Source organism: Pseudorca crassidens, chromosome 15, assembly GCF_039906515.1.
Source record: "Pseudorca crassidens isolate mPseCra1 chromosome 15, mPseCra1.hap1, whole genome shotgun sequence".
NCBI classification, from domain to species: domain Eukaryota; kingdom Metazoa; phylum Chordata; class Mammalia; order Artiodactyla; family Delphinidae; genus Pseudorca; species Pseudorca crassidens.
The window spans coordinates 82,936,985-82,963,588 of NC_090310.1; the positions used below are offsets into that span (position 1 = coordinate 82,936,985).

The 26,604-nt window shown below is 44.4% G+C and overlaps 1 protein-coding gene across 3 annotated transcripts in view; it reads left to right on the plus strand.

Annotated features, from left to right (window-relative positions):
* The window catches only part of CASS4 (Cas scaffold protein family member 4), a 49,697-nt gene that overhangs the window by 12,059 nt on the left and 11,034 nt on the right, over positions 1 to 26,604 (plus strand). For 2 of the 3 annotated variants that reach the window (XM_067708558.1, XM_067708557.1), the window contains 2 exons: positions 15,019 to 15,441; positions 19,728 to 19,829. In XM_067708558.1, the coding sequence (XP_067564659.1) occupies positions 15,019 to 15,441; positions 19,728 to 19,829 (525 nt within the window). Of the gene's footprint in view, positions 1 to 14,391; positions 15,442 to 19,727; positions 19,830 to 26,604 lie in introns of those variants that run through there. The other variant, XM_067708556.1, reaches the window with a different exon arrangement.

The following is a 26,604-nucleotide window of genomic DNA, read 5'->3' on the forward strand; positions in this document are numbered from 1 at the left end:
GGGATCTTCCCGGACCACGCCTCGAACCGGTGTCCCCTGCGTTGGCAGGTGGATTCTTAAACACTGTGCCACCAGGGGAGTCCATAGCCTTTATTCTCTTAACATTGTATTTGCTATAGAGCTCACTTTGGGGGGGGGGGGCGGCGGTGCAGAAAAAAGGCCAGACAGAACACCAACTGCTTATACTACAAGTTAAAAATGTTGCCAGGAGACTTTTCAAAGGAGAGTGGCCTGCATGATAATGGAATGAGGAAGCGACCTTAAAAATGTGTGTGGTCATGTTGGAACTGTGATGACTCAGGGGGGAAATGACAAGAGCCTGGAGGGGAAATAACTTCAAAGGAGGAAGGTGGGAGGCTGGTAACAAAGAAAAAAAAAGATACCACTACAAGTGATATTCGAAGACTCCAACATGAGTTGCAAAAAGGGGAATTAAGTATTTTTGGAACCATTTCCAAACGTATTGCCCATAAACCATGTGTTTATTGGAATGGAAGAGGGCTCCTGTGTGCACATGGCAAGGACAGAGATAGGAACAAGAAGGCGGAGTGTGCGTCTGCGCCTGGGACGGCATCTCCTGGCTCTTTGCGGGGAGGCTTTGCCAGCTCTTAAAACTCCTCTAGGAAATGTTATTCCTGGTCAAGTCTGGGCTCTGCATCGGGCCCACTCACTCCACGGTGAATCGATTGTTCTTTTTCTTTAAACCCTTGCTTCTCCTTAGAATCAGGAACAGTTTTGTTTGTTACAGGCAGCTTGTCTTTTGGGGCTTGGAGGGGGTGAGAATTGGGGTAAGAAAGCAGTAGGGTGCCTCTCCCTCGGAGACGCTTGCCATCTAGTTAACAAAAAGTAAAACGTGCCTGTGGAAGGTTCTCTTGGGTTCAGAATTTAAACTCAGAGGAGACTGAAGGGGCACGACAGTCAATTACTAATAGCGAGAATGTCAAGTTGCTTCTGTCCTACACGGATGTTTCCCAACATGGAGGGGATCAACAGCCCTGGGGAAATCAACAGGGACAGTTACAAAGCACATTCTCTATAACCTTCCTTGTGGCGCTAGTGACGGGTTTATCTGTGGCTCATTATTGACAACAAAATGAATAAACCCAGTGAACTGGAATAAATGCCCACCAACAGACTGAGAGAAGAACTTAAAGAACAGGTGGCTCGTTGCTTTCCTAACACCCCCAAAAATGACCCTAACAAATGGAGAATTCGGTGAACAAGTATGAACTTTCACATTTCTCTATGATCCAGTAAACAGCTTGGACCAGTTTTGAATTCTTCCTGATCAATCAAGTGGAAAATAATCACACCCTGCAGGGACTTTGACCTCATTCATACAAGATGATTTTAGGTGTGGTACACAGATAGAACATTTCTTAATGTTAGCTCTGTATTTTAATGTGCATTGGAAAAAAACTAAAACTAGCTCATCAAACTTGTAATTTCATAGGTCATATTGCTTTGGGAGACTTTTTTTTTATTGGCTTAATTTAATATTTTCCTTGAAGTTAAAAATGTACAGACAGCACATGGATATGACAGGAAGCATGCAGTTAATAGACACACGAAGTTTAAGAAACACAGTCTTAGACAAAGCTTTCTCCTAATTGGCGGTGGTATAATTGCTTCAGACCAATCAAAGGACACGAAACACCTTCTTTCGTCTCCATGCCTTTGATCCCCTTTACGCTTCAAAACAAGAAAAAGGGAAGGAAGGAAAAGATGAGAAAGGAAAGGATCCCACCTGTCATTTTCTTTAATCCCTCTGATGGCTTTCATGAAGTAGGAGATAAGAGCAAGACGAAACCATGCAAAATGTGGGGGGTTGCAGTTGGATGGGAACCCTACACTTTCAGATGAGGATACTGAGGCCCAGGAAAATTCTCAGCTACTTGCCCTCCTCCCTCCATGTGTTTCTCACAAGAGAGGGCTGAATTCTCAACCACTTACCTTGGCCCAACATTGCTCTCAACTCCTCTTTTCCCCAAACCAAATACCTGAAACAAGAATTCAGAGACTTGTCTAGCAAGGAGTGAACTTGGAGGTGGGGAGGGGGTTTGGGGGACGGATGAATAAATATCCTGGATCTCTAGGGCACTACAAGCTACAGAAACAGTTTGGTATAACATGAACCTGTCTTGGGCCACATCCAAAAATATCAATTACTTAGAAGACCTGGGAGATCTTTATTGTTGCATCATTTCAACCCTTGGGCTTGGACTAACAGAACCTTGTTCACCTTGTTCATGGAGAAATCAGTTAAGGTTTGTGTGTGTTCGCAGACTAAGCCATGGTCAGGCTCATTTTTAGAGGTGTTGGGAAAACAAGGAATCCTTCTTTTATTTAAGTTTTTCTTTTTCTCTTATATCCCTTCTCATTTCCAAGTTCACCAGGTTTATTCCCTTCTTAGTCCCCAGTGCCTACAGCTAAGCTGGAGACAATGGCTATTTGCATCCAGATGGGTGGAAGGGAACCGGTGTGTTATGTAACCGGCCCCTACCTTTCCCACCCATGGCTGTTGGTTTCACCCCAGATCTCTCACCCCACCCCAGGTAGGGACAGCTGCAGAAAGAGCAGTGCTCAGGCACAAGTGTTCTAGACCCCAAACCTCACAGCATGCCAGCACCAACTACTACAGGAGTTCCCTTCTGAAGTGATTTCTGCCAGTGTTTTCCAGGGTATGGACTAATCACCTTTAAAAATAATTTCTTTAAAGGATCAAGACGAAGGTGAATGTCTGTATCTGAGTTTCTCTCTTCTGGAATCCATTTCCTGCAAGAGTTCAATTGCTTAGGACTCAGAGTGAACTGTGTAAATGCATCCATTACTTGTTATTCTGCATTTTTTCCACTAAGTTAAGGAAGTAGGTAATGATGTTTCCCAAGCAACTATCCCATCAGTGGAAATTATCAAAAGTTGTTTTATGTCCCACGTTTTGAAGCAAAAAAGAGAGAAATTGAATTTTGTTTAGAAAGCTCTATTCTACTCAGTTAAGTTTTTGGCTTTTTTCGTTTTTTTTTTTTGCGGTACGCGGGCCTCTCACTGCTGTGGCCTCTCCCATTGCGGAGCACAGGCTCTGGACGCGCAGGCTCAGCGGCCATGGCTCACGGGCCCAGCCGCTCCGCGGCATGTGGGATCTTCCCGGACCGGGGCACGAACCTGTGTCCCCTACACCGGCAGGCGGACTCTCAACCACTGCGCAACCAGGGAAGCCCTAAGTTTTTTTTTTTAAAGCTTAAAGGTGACTCTAAATATAAAAGTAATCTGGAAAAAAGCATTTCAGTATCTCAGTTAAATGACTTCAGATCACTTTCTACACATTCTGGAGCCTTTTAGTCCAGAACTTTTCAACTTTTTCAGAAGCGGAGCTGAAGCTAAAACTCAGTTATTTTCTAGCCTATCTGGCAAATTAATATTAACCACAAGAAAGACAGCAGTTTTCCCTCAGCCTCTCTCACTTAACTGCTTTGCTAAGTTTTTTATAAAAATAGCTCCAAGAGAAGCAACTCTTCTTTATGCTGTGGGATGATGGAAGAAATTACTTAGCTGTCACCTCATTTAAAAAAAAATTCTAAGTATTTCTGAAAATGAAATGCAGATCATTGCAGCCGAGCTGTGTCAAGTTCTACAGCACCATGTTAGGCATGACACATTAAAAGGAAATAATTTAATATAGTTGCAAATCTCAAGGCAAGTTCTGGTTGTGAAATATACCATTTTGCTATGTTAAGTGACTCGGTTCCCTGTAACTTGTGGAATTTTACTTTTCAATGTAAATGTGGCTATGGAAAGCTACTGAAATTCATGAAAGGAAAGAAAAGTTAACTTAGAGAAGAGAAAGAGGAGGAGGCCTGATGGCCTGGTGGCCCATCTCAGCTGCAGACCTCATAATACAGTTCCACGTGGAAGGAAAGCAGCAAGTGGTTATCCCAACGCCTTCCCCGATGTTACGCGAGTGCAAGGCACAGCTGCAGTGTCCTGCAGCTGCTGGTCCTAATTTCTGGTCTTGGGAACAGTCCCCTCATGGGGGCCCCTCCCACTTGGCCCAGGTGTTTGTGCCCAGGACCATGTCATTCTGCAGCTGACCACAGGGGAGGGGACGTAGTGGTGGCAAAGGCACCCAGCCTCTCCTGTTTACCTGGAGACTTATTCGATGCCTCTCTAACTTACCTGGGCCAGGCCAGAAAAACCCTTAAAGCTTCACCCCACCTAAATTTCTGCGATTCTTAACACACCTACGGTTAGACCCTGTTGCCTTTAAGTGGTAGGTTTTTGTTGCCTTCTCTGGATGTCGTCTGTGACCCTACTCTCAAGGAGCTGGGGAGAAAGAAACACAAAATCAGCTGGTTCTCAACAACTGTCCAAGCACTTCTCAGCATTTTTCATGCTGGAAAGGATCCTCTGATGGATGGGCAATGAGAGTCCCATCAATGGTGTGAGTTATCCCGGAAGTACACAAAGGGTTTCCCCAGATGCCAGATGCTTTTGTGTGGCAAACTGCTTTTGGCTGAGATGAAGACTGACTGGGTCAAGGTTCCCGTCTATCAAATCTGGGAGTAGAACAAGCTTAAGTGATCATGGAAAGCAGGAGCTCAAGTTCACCAACGCAGAAGCAATTCTCTTCTAACAGAACAGAATCTTTTTTAAACACTAGATTTTTATATTGAAAAAGCAAAACACATACATATGGCTTTAAAAATTCAAACTGTACCAATGAACATGGACTGAAAGCATGTTTTCCTTTAATCCCAGAGCTCTATAGTTTCCTGGTCTCCGGTTCAGCTAGCCAGAGGGGGAGCCCCAATGACTTATGTCATCTTCCAGAAAGATGCTGTACTCATAAAAGCATACATAGGGACATACTGTCTGCACAGTTTCTCATCTTGCTTTTTAAAGTATTAATCCTTGGGAATTCCCTGGTGGTCCAGTGGTTAGGACTCCACACTTTCACTGCCCAGGGCCCAGGTTCAATACCTGGTCGGAGAACTAAGATCCCACAAGCCACGTGATGCGGCCAAAAAAAAATTAATACTCTATTTTAGAGAATGTTCCACTTCGGCTCATTTAAACTCTACCTCATTATTTCTAATGGCTGAATAGTATTCCATTATACAAATGTGTCATTATTTGCCAGTAATTACATTGAAGCCATTTCCCAAATTCTTAATGGAGAATCTAATTCTGATCCTCTAACCATACAACTTACCCAACTGAGTTAAAAATGTTTTTATCAGCTTACCATGCCTCTCTCCAGAGGCACACTTTGTCATTTGCTCATCCATCGAAATGCACATGCCATCTCACAAAGGATAGCATGCTAAGCACTATGATTTGTAGGCTAAAAGGGCAGACTCCAGGGTCAGAACTGCCTGTATGCCAGTCTTGGTTCTATTCGCTGCCCCCCGAGCAACCTTAGGCTAAGTCACTCACCCTCTCTGCGCCTTAACTTTTCATCTCTTAAATGGGACATTAGTAACAGTCCCCGCTTTATGGGATTGTGACTATCAAGTGAGATAGTCAATGCTAATTACTTATCCCAGTGCGTGGAACAGAGTTGAAAAGCTGTGAGCAACCCTTATTAAGGCGGCATTGGCTACATAGGGAACAACAATACAAACGTGACTCAATATGCATCCCAAAGATTAGAGAGGATTTTTTTTTCTCTTTGATTAATTATGGGAACTTAATAGCAGTTGACACATACAGTGTGTAAGAAGTCTGCGTTGTAAGTGGGGAGCCTTCCCAGATAGCCCTTGCTGTGACTCCTTAAAGCCTGTTGAGCCCTCCCTTATCTCTCCCCAGATTGCCTTGCAGAATGCTGTCACCCATCCGCATCTCTCATTAAAAAAGTGTCATGGGGATACTTTGTTTCTTCCTCAGGGTTGTCCTCCTTCCTCTGTCCTTCTTCCCTTTTTGGAGAATGTGGGTAGGAAAGGGAAAATGGAGGTGGTGAGGGGATTTTTCTCATGCTCTTGGAAACTTTTCTTTCTCTCTCTCCTCTCTCGATTTTGTTTAACATAATGCGCTTTAAAATATGATGGAAAATAAACATTCACGAGCCAACAGATAGCACCATTCTCTCTGCTTTGATCTTTCTAAGCCTATCTATGTATTTATGTAATATGAAATACTTCCAAGTACATTGAAGGGGAGACCTTTGTCTTTAAAGATGATCAAAGAGCTTTCTCCGTTCCGCATTTACTCCTATGTTCTCAGTCTGGGCTCAGCAGCCTCATAAAAGATGTATTAGAGAATATCTCATTGATCTCAAAGGAAAAGTTCCTACATCCAGGAAAAACCTTCATGAACTTCAGGGGTTCACATTTCCCATACATCACAGGGTTTGAAATATTGATAGTGCATGCATTTTAAAAAAATTGTGGCTTATGTGTAACTATTCTCTCTCATGGCCCTCAGAGGGGGAGTATCAATCATTCCATCACCTTCCCCTGAAACTAACTACTACTTCCAAGAATTCTTGGAAGTAAGTCATGGAATCTGTGAGAAGGAAGCTAAAACGCTAAGCATGGATGCTTTTCAAAGAAGGATTTTAGTAGAGGAAAAAGGCCTGTCTTGTTAATGGGGTTCCACGATGTCGTACAGAGCAGGGACCCAGCAACGGCTTTCTGCCCAGGGTTCCTTCCACGTTTATGATCTCTGTCTCTTCCTGTCTGGGACACTTATTTATTTACTACTTCCTGCCGTGAGCGGGTGACCCTGTGGTATGATTTACCTTCCCAAGGAAATGAAGATTTTCTGGCTACTTTAATGGAAAACATTCCAGGATCTCTACTCTCCTATCCCCTGGCCACTACCTCTGTCATTTCAAGAATACAAGAGTCTGGGGGTGGGGGGAACACTTGTGGAGGATGAAGCGAGAAAAAGCAGGATTGGGTTGTGATGCTGATCTGACCCTTGTGAAGGGAAAGAGGGGAGCAAGCAGGGGAGGGTGGAGAGAGCCTCAGACTGTGAGCATTTTGCACATAGTCTTGGATAACATAATGGGGGGGCGATGGGGGGCTTCAGAACAGATTGCCCATTAGAGGAGTCCTGCACTGGGCAGAAAGGCTCCAGCCCCCGCTTGTTAACTTCCAGTTTGCAAAGGAAACCAGTGTGGGGCCTCTAAGAGCCCAGCAGTGGGCTGGACTCAGCCACAGAGTACTTCATTTGGCCCAAGTGTCATCTTTTGAAATCTGCCTGAGTGTGCCGCAGTCTCCACCGCTCCCAAACGTCTGACACCTGGCCTGCCTCCCTGACATAATACTGCTTGCCCGGCTCCTGTGACCATTTGAGTTTGCCTCTCCTGCCTATAGACGTCATTAACCCAGCTCCTTCTAAGTTTACATGCATCTAGACTTCAGCAGATTAGAGCAGGAAATTGACTTGGACTCGGGGAGGCTGTGCACTGAATTGACAAGAGCAGGCTTCAGAGTCCGACAGACTCGAGTTTGAATACCCAGTCTACTGACTGCTGCTGTGTGACCTTACCCTCTCCTAGTCTCGGGCACCATAAAGCTCTAAAATGAGGCCAACACAGCCAGTGAGCCCCCCACCCCCACCCCATCCAGCTCGAACACTGAGTTTCTGCAGCTTTGCTCTTTCAAGTGAACTGAAGAAAAGTGGAAAGTAAAGCAGGAAGGCAAGCCAGGCTCTTGGAGAGCCAGCATGGGGCAGGAACTGAGGAGCTGTGCCCACCCTCCCGGCCCAGAGAGGGGATGACCATCCTGGCAGTGGGAATGATGCAGAAGCCCAAAGAGCAGCTTCAGCAGGTGGCATTTCTACAGGCTCATCTAATGTGGTTCTGCTTAGAACTGTAGCTGCTGGCTCTTCACATCACTGCAGAAGACAAAGTATGAGAACCAAATCTGTCTCTCTGCATCTTACTTCCCTTGGTCCACAGCGCGCCTCTCTTCCCTTCTCTGGCAGTTACAATCCTGCCCTTCTTTCAAGACTCACCTCAGGGTTGCCCGCAATCCCTCGCCAGCTCCTCCTGGCAGCGCTCCTAGAGCCAACTGCCACCCTTATCTGAGCCTCAGGCATCTCCCGCCTGGACTGGACCACTGGCTTTGATGAGCCTCTTTGGCTTCACACTGGCTCCGTGGAGTCCCCTTTCCACCCAGCAATCAGAGATAAACATCAACCAATACGGAAACCAAGCCCCAGGTTTTTGTTTACTTCTCTCCGGACCACCTGGTCATCTTTCAGTTTCCCTGACTCACAGTGCACTTCGCATAGACACACAAATTCACTCCCTCCCTCCCTCACCCACTTTTCTTCCTCTGCATGGATGATTTGTCCCCCTTTCTTGATCTGACTAACTTCTACTCACTCCCAGATTGCAACTTCCATGGCCCGTTTCTCAAGGGAACGTTCCCTAAGCCCTCATCCATCCCCACTTCCCAACTGCACTCATAATTCCTCATAAATGTCTATATCTTCCTTCATTGCACTTAAGAGAAGTAGAAACCCTACGTTTATTTCTGATGTGACTGGAATGTGTCTCCTCTGCTAGGACGTACACCGGCATGAGATCAGGAACTGTTTTGTTCACCACTGTATCTCTAGCAGAGTGCTGGGCATATAATCAATGCTCAATGCAGTCTTGATGTATGAATGATTGAATGAATGAATGAATGAAGCTAGCTAGTTACTCCCATGACTCATTGCTGATTCAGTATAGATTAGCACATTGCATCTGGCCATTGTGTGAACGTCTCCCCAGAGAGGGAATCTGTTGTTTGCCTTCATCTCCCTAGTCTCCTTTCCCTTCTTCCAACTGTTGTATGAAGATGGGCATTTGGGGGAAATGTCCTTTTTGGAAATTGGTTAAGAAGGTTTCTTCCGTTGTACCTAGAACCTAACTGTCTTTGTGCCGAAAGAGAATAAAAATATAAACATATGCCCTCTTTCATCTCTTAAATATCTACACGAATGTTTCCAAATTATCACCCTGTTAAAAAATAACTTGGGAGTGGCCTCAGTGACAATTGCAGTTGTTATCAGGATGCTTTGCAGTCCTCGTCAGTCCCTTCCATCTGTTGTCTATAAAGTGTTCAGCGCAGTGCCGGGGCATGGGTTCACGATGCCTGTTTGCTGCGGCTGCTATTTCTTGTTCTCCCCACACGGCCAGCCTGTCCATAAAAGCCTGGGTTACCCCGACCAGACTGTTTCTTGAACATGCCTAGAGGGTCATCACCTCCAAGTCCCGTGGATGCACGTGGAGGAGCCCAGCCTCCAGCGTGTGGTCAGGGACATTCTCTTCAGGAGGTGACTCGAGCTGAGATCTGAAGGAGGATGAGTCATTCGTGCAAAGATCTGGCAGAAGAGCGTTCAGGGCAGGAGGACTAGCATGGGCAAAGGTCCTGAGGTGGAAGCAAGCTTAGTGCATCGCAGGAAAGTAAGAAAACGATGCAGCTGGAGGGAAATTAACGGGAGTAGTAGCAGCTCGGGAAGCCGATCAGGCCGGGCAATCCGGTAGGGAGTTTAGGTTTTGTTCTAAATGGGGTTCTGAGCAACTGGACATTTTTAAACAAGAGACCAAAAGTCTGATTTATATGTATAAAATACCACTCAATGCAAATCAAAACTACAATGAGGTATCACTTCACACTGGTCAGAATGGCCATCATCCAAAAGCCTACAGATAATAAATGCTGGAGAGGGTGTGGAGAAAAGGGAACCCTCCTACACTGCTGGTGGGAATGTAAATTGGTGTGGTCACTATGGAAAACAGTATGTAGGTTCCTCAAAAAACTAAAAATAGTGCTACCATGTGATCCACCAATCCCACTCCTGGGCATATATCTGGAGAAAGCCATACTTTGAAAAGATACATGCACCACAATACTCACTGCAGCACTATTTACAATAGCCAAGACATGGAATCACCCTAAATGTCCATCGACAGAGGAATGGATAAATAAGATGTGGTACATGTATATTATACAGTGGAATATTACTCAGAGCCATAAAAAGAATGAAATAATGCCATTTGCAGCAACACGGATGGACTTAGAGATTATCATACCAAGTGAAGTAAGCCAGACAGAGAAAGACAAATATACCAAATATCATTCTGGCTGGTGTCTAGACACTGAATTGTCAGGGGAAGTGTGCAATAACGGATGTGAGGAGAAGGCTTAGAGTCCACGTGACCTCGGACAAGTCATTTGACCTCTCTGACCCTCCATTTCCTCATCTGTAAGATGGGAATAAGAAAACCTACCTCTGAGGCAGTTGAAAATTAAGTGACATAATGGCTTCAGTGCCCCCAACACAAGTCCCCATTCAATATAGTCCACTGTTACCTACCTTTTCTGGGAGAGGAACTCCCCAAGATTTCTCACATTTTAAAAATTCTTTTATGACACAAATTTTGATAGTCTGTTATTAAAACTCTAAGACATTAATTGACTGCAGGAGATGTCTCTGGACCAATTATAATGAAATACTATTCTGAAGGGAATCATGTTATAGCAACATATTTAGGATTTTCCTTTGCTGGGACTTTACATCCTTTAAGATGCTGGCTGCTGCTCTGAAGGCTTCAGGCTGTAAGTGCAAAGTAAACTGTGTCTCCATTTTGGACACAGCTGTGGGTGCCCGATGGGGTGAGTGATCACACAAGCCCATCGTTCTCTGGACAAGCATCCCAGCCTTTTGTAACAGGCAAATCCACTGGCTAAGCTGATGCCAATCTGGGCACTTCAAAGCAACTGCCATGTTGAAGCAACTTCTCTGTCTAAAGATACACACGATCTTATTTCTAGACAAGTGCAAGCACGTTTCAGATGATGGGCTTTTTCTTTTCAGACTACGTTAGATGTATTTCATGGGAATTGTGACGATGGGTTGGAGATTGTGTTTTGTTTTCCCATTTCTTCCCAGTGTGGACAGTTAAAGTATCATTTTCATAAAGGTAAAATCATGACTCTCATGCGAATATAAAATGAACTCATGTCAAAGATTTTATTAAACTGAGTAATTAATGAAGGAACCAGAAAAAAAGTTAAAAGAGCATTTGAGGATCTAGGTATCTGGAGACAATTCAATACAGTAATATTGGGATAGGATTGCAGGGCTGGACACGAATCTGATTAAAATCCAGCCAACAAGGTAATAAACCATTAACATTTCAGGTTATCTTTTCTTACTGAACAGAAGTTACTGGCTTCTTTAACCGGAAAAAAAAAATCCACAAGGTAGCAAGTAACTTTACTAAGTCAGGACCTTTAATCAATACCCTTTATAAGATTCGAAACCTCCCTTCCCTCTAAATGCTTCATCTCTGCTCGATTCTCCAAAGCTGAGGACCCATATTCATGTGAAACCAACTCACAGCACACTGAAGGGACAGTACTAGAGTGGGCAGACTAGCCAGGCCTCGAGGTCCATCTTCTGGACATCTCAGGGGTCATTCTTACTGAAAGCCATCAAAAAGAGTGGCCAGAGAGTCAGAGAGCTTCCTTCTTCTTAGACAGAAATAGGAGCTCTCACCTTGGTGCTGTGTGTCTCTTTACCTTCCAAAGACTTGAACCTAAGGCATCGCATCACTCATCCTTAACCACTCATTAACTAACCAAGTAGCCAGTGAGCACCTACTGTGTGCTGGAATCTGGGGATACAGTAAGAGCAGGAAAGTGTGGTCCCTGCTCTCCTGGACGTTATGCTCTGCAGGGAGACAGATACCAAATAGATGATCGCCCGCTTAATGAATTAAATACAAGGGTCATAAATCCTGATATGGAAAGGTGTTAAGAAAAAAAATGGGGAGAACTAGCTTAGTCTGGAAGAATATGGGTAACAGGGCATCATCTTTCAAGGAAAGGACACTTTAAATTAATCTGAAAGGATGAGAGGGATTTCACGGGGAGCAGGGGGGCAAGGTGCTAACTGTTTCACGGGGAGCAGGGGGCGCAAGGTGCTAACTGTTTCACGGGGAGCAGGGGGGCAAGGTGCTAACTGTTTCACGGGGAGCAGGGGGGCAAGGTGCTAACTGTTTTGGGTAGAGGGGACAGCTTGTGTGAAGGATTCGAGGACCCCAAAAGGGTGGGGCTCCTGAGTGGCTGGTGAGGAAGTGACGCCATGAGGCTGGACTGGAGAGCAGGGTCCTGGAAGTTTGGGCTTCATCCAAAGGGTGCTGGGGAGACGTCGAAGGGCCGTAGGGTGAGGAATGACGCGATCAAAATTTGTGTCCCTGGAAAGTCCAGCACTGGGAACAGTGCTGGTAAATACTCAGTAAACATTGGCAGAATTCGTGAAGGAGCACAGGGCTGGCCCGAGGGGAAGCTTCCCCTCGGATCCCTGGCTGTTAGCTCTAACTCAGCTCTTTGCTTTCCAGTTGAATCTCATAAACTCACTCAACCTCAGACAAGTAAGGCTTCATACCATCCCTCTAGCTGAGGATCTGTGGTTCACCATGGATGAAAGAGAAAATCTCCGCAGGCAGCAATGACCCTCACTGTACACCAGCCCTTAACGCTTCAGGCCCTTCTTCCTTCTTTGAAAAATGAGTGAACAGTGGAGATGCCCCAGGGAGGTAACGCCCTTCCCAAACTGCAAAAACATTTCAAGTTTTCTTGACAAAGATTTTAAAATGAATGCGCCATCCAACCAAGAGCTGATGCACAGGGTATGTTAGGGTGCAAGGAAATGGGCAGTTTCATTCAAGGGTCAGGGTGGGCAGATGTGGAAATGACTCAGACCTCACTGGAGGGCCGTGAGCAGCCCGGAAGGGGGAGCCCCAATGATTTCCACCTGCAACTCCCCTCCCACAAATGTGTCTGTGGAAATAACAGGGGGAGTTGCAGATAGTTGGCTATCAAGGTAATCATTTCAGCATTGTTTGTAATCGCTAAAAACTAGAATTAGCTAAAATGTCCCCAAATCAGGAAGTTCGAGTATGGGTCATTCATACAATGGAAGACCATTCTGCTATTTAAAAGGATAGGGAAGAAAACTGTTTATAGGCTGACGAAGATGTTCACAATCTATTTTTAAGTGGGGAAAAGCAGATTATAAAACTGGATGTATCATAGATTCTTATTATGTTTTCTTAAACATCTTTATTGGAGTGTAATTGCTTTACAGTGATGTGTTAGTTGCTGCTGTATAACAAAGTGAATCAGCTATATGTATACATATATCCCCATATCTCCTCCCTCTTGTGTCTCCCTCCCACCCTCCCTATCCCACCCCTCTAGGTGGTCACAAAGCACCGAGCTGATCTCCCTGTGCTATGCAGCTATCTATTTTACATTTGATGGTGTATATATGTCCATGCCACCCTCTCCCTTCGTCCCAGCTTACCCTTCCCCCTCCCCGTGTCCTCAAGTCCATTCTCTACGTCTACGTCTTTATTTCTGTCCTGCCCCCTAGGTTAAAATATAATTGTTACTCTAAGTATGTGTATGAACATGTAAGTTCAAGAAAAGGTCTGGAAAGACACAGCCAAAGAAGTAACAGTAGTGACCTGTGGTTGGTGGCACTGTAGGTGCTTTTGGCTTTTTCTATTTTCTTACCGTCATTTTGTATTCTTTCTTTATGAACTTTCATCGCTTTTGTAGCAAGGAAAAAAAGGCTCATGTACAAAAATGTGCATGATCTCCTAGGATCTCAGCTGCTGTAGATTTTATGGAGGATTTTCAGTGCCTCTTTGCCTGCAAGGAGGATTTGATTCTCCTTAGTCTTCTCAGATATACATGCATGTGTTTCCCCAAATCCACAGACCTGATTGTGGGTTTAAGATGGTATTTTTCAGCAGTTGGCCATCCAATTCCATTTTTGTGACAGAAAAAGAAAACATTATTATGCAAAAAAAAAAAACGGCATCAGTTCTCAACCAATGTAATGGGAGGATTGGTCGTTTCCGCTTTATTTATAAACTGTACTAGGGGCTAGTGTGTATAAAAAGTATAATTAACTAAATTTGATTTTTTTAAAAAGGCAGCCGGAAGAATGAATACCAAAATGCTGTAAATAGTTACCTCTGAGTGGTGGGATTGTAGGTGATTTTCACTTTCTTCTTTTTGCTTCTCTACACTTCCTAATTTTTCTGTAATGCACTGATATAATAAGGGAAGGAGGCGATTACTTTAAAACCCACAGAAACAAATTGCATTCTTTTATTGACAGCAGAAAATTCCAGTAAGAAGGGGTTTTACCATTGCCGTCGTTACAACAGGTGGTTTTGCGTTTTTTGGAGGACTGTGTGGCTTACAGAAAGAGCATGGGTCTGAGAATTAGGAGACTGCCCGTGTTTTGATCCTGGCTGTATAGACTAGTCACTCACCCCTTGCGTCTTTGTTTCATTGCACGTGAATAAATGAACATTGATGGAGCCTCGCCTATGCGCCTGGGTACATGCTTGATGCTGGGGAGAGAGCAGCAAATCGAGTGAGGTCTGGTCCCGGAAGTCATGGAATTTCCAGTTCCAGTCGGGAGAAAAACAAGCACCAGGCAAAGGGCAGTAGAATCATCTTGACACTTTACAGCCAAGCATTACTGAGCACTTAGCAAATGCCAGGCACTGTTCAATGAGCTTTCTACACTTACCAACCCATTTAATTCTCACAATAACTCCATCAGGTAGATGGTACTATTATTCCCATTTTACAGACAAGGAAACTGAGGCCCAAAGAGAGTAGCTAATTTACTCAAGGGCACACAGCTAGGAAGTCACAGAGTCAGGATTTCAACCCAACTCTGTGCTAGGCTGCCCTCTACCATATAACTAGGGGGGTCATAAATTAAATCAGGACCGTGAGAGGGGAGAGACTGGACCTGGTCTCAGGGTGGAGGTAATACTTCCTGGAGGATCTGACATTTCACCTGAGGCCACGCCCCACACTCCCCAAGGATGGGTAGAAATAAATCAGGCAAACAACAGGGACGGGGCCTCTGGGGTCGAGGAAACAAGATAAATGAGCAGCTGTGACTGGGTGCTAAGCGAGTGGTATGGCTGCAGTGGTTACTGGCAATGATAATGACCGTGAATTCTTTCGCCCCTGCCCCCAGATGCTCTTGGCCAGGGCACTTTATGACAACCACCCCGACTGTGCCGATGAGCTGGCTTTCTGCAGAGGAGACATCCTGACCATTCTGGAACAAAATGTGCCAGAAAGCAAGGGCTGGTGGAAGTGTTTGCTTCACGGGAGGCAAGGCCTGGCCCCTGCCAACCGCCTTGAAATCCTCGTGGAGGCCCCTGCCGACAGGCCCTGTCCCCCTTTCCTGAGAGGCCCGGAAGATGCTTCCACCAGCTCCCAGGAGACCTATGAAGTGCCCACCCTGCTCAACCCCTCATCTCCAGGCCCTGTGTACGAGCAGATGAGGAGTTGGGTGGAGCGGCCTCTGCCTCCCACCGTCCAAGTCTATGAAGTCCCTGACCCGCCTTCCAGCGCCAGAATCGTCTGTGAAAAGACTCTAAGATTTCCAAAGCAGGTAAGCCTGTTTCTGGACAGAAGAAATAGGTCAAGGGGTACGTAGCACCCAGGGGCTTAACTACCCTTGAATCGTGGGTGTCCATCAGGAGATCAAACATACAAGATGGGAACCAGATGGCCGGGGTGAGTGGATGAGCTTGTGTTTGGCGCCCACTTTGGTTGTCATTAACACTCTGGGCACCCTGGCGGTTCCTGGCTCACCGAGACACCCACACTTTGCAGGAAACTAAATACTTAGTCAAGCTGTGTGTGAAAGCATCTCAGCATTCATGGTGGTGTTTTTTTACGCCAGGAACACTAGGATGGCTAGTGGTAAATGGAGGGGTTGAATTTCCATGGGTCAAAGGCAGGAAATCACTCATCAGATTTAAAATTTGTATTCCTTTCCATCCAGAAACTTTACTTTCAGAATAGCTGCAGAAATATACAAGAAGGCAGAAATAGATCTGGATGAGGAGGTCATAGGCACTATAGCGTTATTTGTTACAGGGAAAGATCCAGGATGCCTAACTGTTTATTCATGGGGTATTTGTTCCGTAAATTTCGGCATAACCTATGATGAGCTACTATGCAGCTGTGAAAAAAAGATGAAGCAGTCCTGTAAGGTATTTATAAGTGGGGACAAAGAACCATTTAAATAAAAACCAACCTAACAAAGAAAAACTCAAAAAAAAAAATTGTGTGTGTATGTGTGCATTGAAAAGAATACACACCAACGGTGGTTACGCTTAGGAAGTGGAACTGGTTAAGGAGAAAATGAAAGAAGGCATTAAGCAGGGACCTTTAATTTATTCGCTCCTGTGTCCCCAGCATCTGGGACCATGCCTGGCATGGGGTGAGTACTTGATAAATATTTGATGAACAAAGAGACTAGGAAGTTGATTTGTGCGTTAGGCAGAGCATGTGTTACATCTGTAGTTTTTAAAAATAACAATTTTTAAAAAACAGAGGAAAAGAAGCGCTCAGTAAATGCAGAATGAAACTGTTTTTTTTTTTAAAGAAGGAAAGGAGTTAAGAGAAAAATAATGTACTGTTTTTCCCCAAGCCCTGGCCTTCATGAAGTGTTAAGAATGTAGAACAGATTTGCATATGGTCTTCAGTCACTGTAGGCATTTCCTGCCGTCACACACTTTGCTTTCAGCTCAGATGACACATCCCACCCGGCCCCAGCTCTGCATGGAAGTCCCGGCGAGGTCTGTGTCCAGGAAGGCCCACTCCTCCCATGTATGTGCTGGCCCCCACCCCCCAGCTTCCCCCCCCGCGAGCAATATCCCACCTACCATGCAGGCCTCCTCCACACTAGCTTCTTCAGACAAGGTGTTGATTCCTTAAGAGATTTTGAGTACTTCAGATTTCCTAGCTCCCCGGGGCTGCCATGCAGAGAACCAGCTGTTACACAGAACAGCTGCCACTCGTAGGCACTGGCTGCAGACACCAGAAGGAGGCAGCTCAGTCTCCAGCATCCATCCGTGAGGTGGACCCCAAGTCACTTTTCGGGAACAACTGGCCCAGATCTAGGCCTGGCACACTCAGCTGTCATCTGAGCAGCTGACTCGGTGCTGGCTTCTCTGAGAACAACAAGTGGCCTGAGCTGAAGTTAATTGAGTTGCTTTTCAAAGCCACTAAAAGACACACACAAAAAATCAAAGGCCCCCAAAAAGGACAGCAGCTGCAATGCCCACTGTTCCCCGGGGATCCCAAACCCCCAGCACAGTGCCAGGCTCCTGCAAGGTGCTCTGTAAACATTTACGGAACGAATGAAATGACCGGATCCAACCTAAGGCTTCACAACCATGGACTCACTGTCAACTTCTAGACTGACAACGGTATGGAAGGAGAGATGAGTTTACCTCATCAGAAAAGGGCCAGGGCATTAGCTGTAACATTTGTCCTTGACATGAAGCGTGGAGCTCTCACTGGTGCAGGCTGCGGCCACGGACAGAAACCACGGCTGCAAGAGGGGAATTTAGAAGCGAGGGACTCCTCACCACTCAAGCAGGTCTTGCTGTGGCCCCAGCAAAACACCTGGGGAACTTTCCTTCCTTTCACTCCTGCTTAAGTTCCCTCCATCGCTGCCCTGTCTATATTTTTGCTCCCTCCCGCCTCCCTTTTTTATTGCCTTCTCCGTGCTTGGGGGTCTTTTAAAGCAAGAGATGCCATCTGTGGCTTAGAAATCAGGAGTCCAGGTTCACTTGGCTTTGGGGGCAGCCACAGCTATGCTGGGTGATTGGAGACATCCCAGCACCCCTCTGTACTTCTCTTTCTTGCTCTGTATCAAGAGAGGGTGGGGCTCCATCATTTCTAAGTTCACCTCAAGTTGTATCTTTTGGTGATTCTGAATAATTTTGCTTCTTCCTCTACTACAAGAAGGAAGGAGCTAGAAGAATGCAAGATGATAATCAGTTAAGAATCTTCTGATTCACAGAAAAGGCAGACATCTTCTCCAAGTTCGGGTAATCTAGCGGTGAGCCTTGAGTCTGAGACCGCCCAGAAAATATTCCATTCTGAGCAGAAGCGGACATTGGTAAAACCGAGCACGTCCAGCCATTAGCTTTGAGCTGTTTTCCGACGGGCGGTTCACAGGGTTGGTACACGGCCCGGGGGACCCATTTCAGAGATTCCCCGGGTTGAATATCTCTAGATTAAGGTTGGCCAAAAATTAAAAACCAAGAAGGTGGAAATATGTCACCTGTCTCAAGTTGTCCTAATAAGGGATTCTCCGTCTTTCTAGCTGGAAGAGACCCGTGTAGATTAGAACAACTCTTCGCTTTACAAATGAGGAAATTGATTCCCAGGGAGGTGAAAGGCCCATCCAGGGTCATACCCTGATGAGTACTAGAGACCAAAGTTTCTTTGTTGTGTCTGTCTCTGTCTACACCCCTGGGCTGACAACACCCAAGGCAGAACCCTTGGCCTACGCTTGATCTTGTTCACCTGGCTCTGTGGCTGACGCTATCTATTTTGTTTTATTGAAGTTTAACCTATAGATCCTAAGGGTATGTAGTTCAGTCGCTAGTATCCGGATCTAGAAAAAGAACGAAACTAACATCCCAGAAGCCCCCTCCCACCTCTCCCAGCCACTTCCCCCCAGGGTAACCACTGTCTTGAGCTTTGTTTTACTTTTTATTCCAACTTCCTTAATATAACATGTCGGCCTCTCTTAAAAAAATAATAAAATAAAATGACCATACAAAGAAGGTATTTGATTTTGGTTTAAATTCAGAGAGGGTAATCTTTTGTATTTCAAGTAAGAAGGTCAGATTTCCTGATGAAACTGCTTTTAGACCCTCTAGTTCTCGACCTGGAGCTTCCTTCTGTCCTCCAAACCTTTCAAAACCACGTTTCTCAAAACAGGTTCCTTAACTGATTGCCATCTACATTTTCCGAGAAACACTGGGCATTTTTGAACTGACTTCTTTCCACCTAAAATTCCAAACACAGGAAAGTCCCCTTGTAGTCTGTAGGTTGTCTCTTGGGCAAGTGTGACCCACAAAGTCAGCTGCATAAATAAAATGGACCTGTGGTGATTGGGGAGTGGTAGGCAGTGGAACCGTGTTTGGACAGGCTCTGCGGTGGGAGAGAGCTCGCTGTGTTCCAATAAGGAGGGGGGTGGGCAGGGAGGAAGGAAGGTGATGGCTGACAACTGGGGACACACCATGCATAGTCCCTGGGGTTGGGCAGGGCATGGCCTGCAAGGAGCTTGGAATTAACCCAGAGCATAATGGGGAACCGTTGCTGAGTTTGTCCTGGACAGATCAGCCAAAGACCAGCAGGGACCAAGTCCGGTTTACTAATCTGCGGCAGTGAAGGGGATCACAGAGCAGAGGATCAGGTAGCACCTGTAAAGCCCCCCTGCCTGCCTCATTCACGGCTGCATCCTCAGCATCATTAGACAAACATTAATAACCCAGCGTTCGAATCACAGCCTGGGATCCCTAGAGAACAGCAGAATCACCCGGGAAACTTGATGATACAGCAGTTTTTCAGTTTCTCCATCAAGACTCAGAAATTCCGTACCACGGACGCGGAGCCCAGGAATCTGCATTCCAGCCTGCTTCTCAGGTGAGGCTGATGCAGGCAGCTATGGGCCAGCATGTGAGGAAGACTGCCCTCCACCATGGACCTCCCCAACAGCGTGCTGCTGTTCCCAGTCTCAGAGCGAAGGGCTTCCAATTAGAGGTGCCCAGAGAACATCCCAGTGTGTCAGAGCTGCCTTTGCTGTCTCATGACCCGTGGACTCAGTGGTGACGTTTCTTTCCCTCAACTCTTCTTTTTCTCCCCAAGGCCCTCTTCACAATTCCCAGGCCTGCTCGGACCTCGTTGCCAGCTCTGCCTTGCCAGGTGTACGATGTGCCTGCCCAGAGCCGGTGCCTCCCAGCCCTAAAGGTGAGCCTCAGCCGTGGCCCTGCTCTTCCCACACCTCTCCATCCATTGTGGGGTCTCAGGGTCACGCAGACCCTGCATTTCGGCTTTGCCACTGAGATATCTCCTGGAGCATCAGTCCTGACTCCAAAGGACACACCTTCCCTCAGAAACCAGCTTTGTGCCCAGGGAGCCCAGACCTACTCACGAGAACATTACTACTATTTGAATTCTGAATATTTAAAACTTTTTTACTTTTCATTTGTAATAGATACTTTATATCCACGCATATGTATACACACAAACATACACATACACATATCTGCACTTTTTTTTGTTTTTTTTCGGTTTCCAAAGCACTTTTATTTTGGCAGGCGCGATCTTAGTTCTCCTGCAATGGGAGTATGGAGTCTTTTTTTTTTTTAATAGACCTTTATTAGAGTATAATTGCTTCACAATACTGTGTTAGTTCTGTTGTACAACAAAGTGAATCAGCCATATACATACATATGTCCTCATATCCCCTCCCTCCAGAGCCTCCCTCCCACCCTCCCTATCCCACCCCTCTAGGTCATCGCAAAGCACCAAGCCGATCTCCCTGTGCTATGCTGCTGCTTCCCGCTAGCTAGCTATTTTACATTCGGTAGTGTATATATGTCAGTGCTACTCTCACTTCGACCTAGCTTCACCTTCCCACCCCGTGTCCTCAAGTCCACCCTCTGTATCTACATCTTTATTCCTGCCCTGTAACTAGGTTCATCAGTACCTTTTTTTTTTTTTAGAGTCCATATATATGTGTTAGCATATGGTATTTGCTCTTCTCTTTCTAACTTACTTCACTCTGTATGACAGACTCTAGGTCCATCCACCTCACTACAAGTAACTCAATTTCATTTCTTTTTATAGCTGAGTAATATTCCATTGTATATATGTGCCACATCTTCTTTATCCATTCATCTGTCGATGGACATTTAGGTTGGTTCCACGTCCTGGCTATTGTAAATAGTGCTGCAATGAACATTGTGGTACATGTCTCTTTTTGAATTATGGTCTTCTCAGGGTAAATGCACAGTAGTGGGATTGCTGGGTCGTATGGTAGTTCTATTTGTAATTTTGTAAGGAACCTCCATATTGTTTTCCATAGTGGCTATATCAATTTACATTCCCACCAACAGTGCAGGAGGGTTCCCTTTTCACCACACTCTTTCCAGCATTTATTGTTTTTAGATTTTTTTGATAATGGCCATTTTGACCGGCGTGAGGGGATACCTCATTGTAGTTTTGATTTGCATTTCTCTAATAATTAGTGACGTTGAGAATCTTTCCATGTGTCTCTTGGCCATCTGTATGTCTTCCTTGGTGAAAAGTCTATTTAGGTCTTCCACCCATTTTTTAACTGGACTGTTTGTCTTTCTGATATTTAGCTCCATGAGCTGTTCGTATATTTTGGAGATTAATCCTTTGTTGTTTCATTTGCAAATATTTTCTCCCATTTTGAGGGATGTCTTTTTGTCTTGTTTTTGGCTTCCTTTGCTGTGTAAAAGTTTTTAAGTTTAATTAAGTCCCATTTGGTTATTTCTGCTTTTCTTTCCATGACTCTAGGAGGTGGGTCAAAAAGGATCTTGCTGTGATTTATGTCATAGAGTGTTCTGTCTACATTTTCCTCTAAGAGTTTTATAGTGTCTGGCCTTACATTTAGGACATTAATCCATTTGAGTTTATTTTTGTATACAGTGTTAGGGAGAGTTCTAATTTCATTTTTTACATGTAGCTGTCCAGTTTTCCCAGCACCACTTATTGAAGAGGCTGTCTTTTCTCCATGGTATGTTCTTCCTCCTTTGTCATAAATTAAGTGCCCATATGTGCGTGGGTTTATCTCTGGGCATTCTATCTTGTACCATTGATCTATATTTCTGTTTTGTGCCAGTACCATACTGCCTTGATTACTGTAGCTTTGTGGTATAGTTTGAGGTTGGGGAGCCTGATCCCTCCAACTACGTTTTTCTTTCTCAAGATTGCCTTGGCTATTTGGGGTCTTTTGTGTTTCCATACAAATTGTAAACTTTTTTGTTCTAATTCTGTGAAGAATGCCATTGATAGTTTGATAGGGATTGCATTGAATCTGTAGATTGCTTTGGGTAGTATAGTCATTTTCACAATATTGATTCCTCCAATCCAAGAACATGGTATATTTCTCTATCTGTTTATGTCATCTTTGATTTCATTCATTAGTGTTTTTTTTTAATTTATTTTTGGCTGCATTGGGTCTTCGTTGCTGCACGCGGGGCTTCTCATTGCGGTGGCTTCTCTTGTTGCGGAGCATGGGCCCTAGAGTGCGTGGGCTTCAGTAATTGTGGCATGCGGGCTCAGTAGTTGTGGCTTGCAGGCTCTAGAGTGCAGACTCAGTAGTTGTGGCGCATGGGCTTAGTTGCTCCGTGGCATGTGGGATCTTCCCAGATCAAGGATCGAACCTGGGTCCCCTGCATTGGCAGGCGGATTCTTAACCACTGTGCCACTAGGGAAGCCCCTCATCAGTATTTTATAGGTTTCTAAGTACAAGTCTTTCGCCTCCTTAGGCAGGTTTATTCCTAGGTATTTTATTCTTTTTGTTGCAGTGGTAAATGGGAGTGTTTCCTTAATTTCTCTTTCTGATTTTTCATTGTTGGTATATAGGAATGCCAGAGATTTCTGTGCGTTAATTTTGTGTCCTGAAACCTTACCAAATTCATTGATTAGTTCTAGTAGTTTTCTGGTGGTATCTTTAGGATTCTCTATGTATTGTATCATGTCATCTGCAAACAGTGACAATTTTACTTCTTTTCCAATTTGTATTCCTTTTATTTCTTTTCCTTCTCTGATTGCTGTGGCTAGGACTTCCAAAACTATGTTGAATAAGAGTGCCAAGAGTGGACATCCTTGTCTTGTTCCTGATCTTAGTGGAAATGCTTTCAGTTTTTCACCTTTGAGTATGATGCTTGCTGTGGGTTTGTCATATATGGCCTTTATTATGTTGAGATAGGTTCCCTCTATGCCCATTTTCTGGAGAGTTTTTATCATGAGTGGGTGTTGAAATTTGTCAAAAGCTTTTTCTGCCTCTATAGAGATGATCATATGGTTTCTATTCCTTAATTTGTTAATGTGGTGTATCACATCGATTGATTTGTGTTATTGAAGAATCCTTGCATCCCTGGTATAAATCCCACTTGATCATGCTGTATGATCCTTTAACTGTTTTGTTGGATTCTGTTTGCTAATATTTTGTTCAGGATTTTTGCATCTATGTTCATCAGTGATATTGGTCTATAATTTTCTTTTTTTGTGATATCTTTTTCTGGTTTTGGTATCAGGGTGATGTTGACTTCATAGAATGAATTTGGGAGTGTTTCTCCCTCTGCAATTTTTTGGAAGAGTTTGAGAAGGATCGGTGTTAGCTATTCTCTAAATGTTTGATAGAATTCACTTGTGAAGCCATCTGGTCCAGGACTTTTGTTTGTTGGAAGATTTTTAATTACGGTTTCAATTTCATTGCTTGTGATTGGTCTGTTCATATTTTCTGTTTCTTCCTGGTTCGGTCTTGGAAGGTTATACCTTTCTAGGAATTTGTCCATTTCTTCCAGGTTGTCCATTTTATTGGCAAATAGTTGATTGTAGTAGTCTTTTATGATACTTTGATTTCTGCAGTGTCTGTTGTAACTTCTCCTTTTTTAAAAAAAATTTCTAATTTTATTGATTTGCATCCTCTCCCTTTTTTTCTTGATAAGTCTGGCTAAGGGTTTATCAATTTTGTTTATCTTCTCAAAGAACAAGCTTTTAGTTTTATTGATCTTTGCTAGTGTTTTTTTCATTTCTATTTCATTTATTTCCTCTCTGAGCTTTATGATTTCTTTCCTTCCACTGACTTTGGGTTTTCTTTGTTCTTCTTTCTCTAGTTGTTTTAAGTGTAGGGTTAAATTGTTTATTTGAGATTTTTCTTGCTTCTTGAGGTGAGGTTGAATTGCTATAAACTTCCCTTTTAGAATTGCTTCTGCTGCATCCCATAGGCTTTGGGTCATCGTGTTTTTGTTGTCATTTGTTTCTATGTATTTTTTAATTTCTTCTTAGATTTGTTCAGTGATCTCTTGGTTATTTAGTAGTACACTGTTTAGCCTCCATGTATTTGTGTTTTTTATAGTTTTTTTTTTCCTGTAATTGATTTCCAATCTCATAGTGTTGTGTTCAGAAAAGATGCTTGATACGATTTCAATTTTCTTAAATTTTCCGAGGCTTGATTTGTGACCCAAGATGTGATCTGTCCTGGAGAATGTTGCATGTGCACTTGAGAAGAAAGTGTATTCTGCCACTTTTGGATGGAATGTTCTATAAATGTCAATTAAATCTATCTGGTCTATTGTGTCATTTAAAGCTTGTGTTTTGTTATTTATTTTCTGTTTGGATGATCGGTCCATTGGTGTAAGTGGGGTGTTAAAGTTTCCTACTCTTATTGTGTTACTTTCGATTTCTCCTTTCATGGTTGTTAGCATTTGCCTTATGTACTGAGGTGCTCCTTTGTTGGGTGCATAAACATTAGTTATTATATCTTCTTCTTGGATTGATCCCTTAATGTAGTGTCTCTCCTTATCTCTTGTAACAGTCTTTATTTTAAAGTCTATTTTATCTGGTATGATTATTGCTACTCCAGGTTTCTTTTGATTTCCATTTGCATGGAATATCTTTTTCCATTCCTTCACTTTCAGTCTGTATGTGTCCCTAGGTCTGAAGTGGGTCTCTTGTAGACAACATATAGATGGGTCTTGTTTTGGTGTCCATTCAGCCAGTCTGTGTCTTTTGGTTGGAGCATTTAATCCATTTACATTCAAGGTTATTATTGATATGTATGTTCTTATTACCATTTTCTTAATTGTTTTGGGCTTGTTTTTGTGGGTCTTTTTCTTCTCTTTTGTTTCCTGCCTAGAGAAGTTTCTTTAGCATTTGTTGTAAAGCTGTTTTGGTGGTGCTGAATTCTGTTAGCTTTTGTCTGTCTAAAACGCTTTTGACTTCTCCACTGAATCTGAATGAGAGCCTTGCTGAGTAGAGTAATCTTGGTTTTAGGTTTTTCTCTTTCATCACCTTAAGTATATCCTGCCACTCCCTTCTGACCTGCAGAGTTTCTGCTGAAAAATCAGCTGATAACCTTATGGGGATTCCTTTGTGTGTTATTTTTTGTTTTTCCCTTGCTGCTTTTAATGTTTTTTCTTTGAATTTAACATTTGTTAGTTTGATTAATGTGTGTCTTGGTCTGTTTCTCTTAGGGTTTATCCTGCATGGGACTCTCTGTGCTTCCTGGACTTGGGTGACTAATTCCTTTCCCATGTTAGGGAAGTTTTCTACTGTAATCTCTTCAGATATTTTCCCAGACCCTTTGTTTTAATCTTCTTCTTCTGGGACCCCTATAATTCGAATGTTGGTGCGTTTATTGTTGTCCCAGAGGTCTCTGAGACTGTCCTCAATTCTTTTCATTCTTTTTTCTTTATTCTGCTCCTTAGCAGTTATTTCCACCATTTTGTCTTCCAGCTCACTTATTCGTTCTTCTGCCTCCGTTTAAAAAAAAATTTAAAATTTTTTTAAAATTTTTTATGAGTGGGATTGTGTTCCTTTCTTACTGGTTGTTTGGCCTGAGGCTTCCAACACTGGAGTTTGTAGGCTGTTGGGTAGAGCTGGGTCTTGGTGCTGAGATGAGGACCTCCGTGAGACTTTACTCTGATGAATATTTCCTGGGGTCTGAGGTTCTCTGTTAGTCCAGTGGTTTGGACTTGGAGCTCCCACCGCAGTAACTTCTGCCCCACCCCCAGTACATGAATCAAGATCCCCCAAGCCACATGGGGTGGCAAAAAAAAAAAAAAAAAAGAACAATAACATATTAAAAAATAAAATTAGACTAGGAAACTAACAGATATAGTAGAAAGAACATAAAAATAAAAATATACATGAATCAGCAACTGGAAGGTACATCACTACCACAATAGTAAAAAAGAGGATGAGGGAAAAGAAAAAAAAAGGAAAGGAAAAAGAAAAAAAAAGGTGGGGGGAAGGCCTTGGCTGTGGAGGGCGGGGCCTAAGCAAGGGCGGGTTTGGGTGGTGGGCAGGGCCTATGCTCAGGACCCACAGGGCTGGAAAAGGCCCTGAGGGCTGTGGCGGGTGAGGCTTAGGCTCAAGGAACAGAAGGGGCCCAGGCGTGCCCCCCACCCCTGGTCTCAGAGGGCGGGGGACCTCACCTGGGAACCCAGCAGGCTTCTTGGGCTCGAGTAGGCAGGGCAATCGCCCTCCGCTCCTCTCCCTCTCCTCCCGGAGGGCCCCTCCTGCCTGCCTTTCTTGATCTCCCTGGCCTCCCTCCTCTGCCCCTGGGACCCACGCGGCCTTGAGGGGGCTTTGGCGGGGCAGCTACCAGCCGCGGAGCTCAGCAGGCTCTCCGGCCCCAGTGGGAGGGGTAATCACCGTTCACTCCCCTCCCGCTCTTCTTGGAGAGGCCCTCCTGCCTGCCTCCCCTGGTCTCCCCAGCCTCAGGGGCACCAATCCTGTCTGGCCCCCATTTCTTCTCCCCGCTCAGTCCTCCCATGTCCTACCAGTTCACTTGGGGGTTCCTCCCGTCTCCTTGGGCATCAGGGTCCCACACCAGCAGCCGGCAGGTGCCCTAGTTGTGGGGAGACGCTAACTTGGTGTCTTCCCACACTGCCATCTTGACTCCACCCCCCTGCACTTTTTAAAAGTAATAATATCATGAAGGATATACATCTTTTTTGTTGTTTTTTGGCTGCGTTGGGTC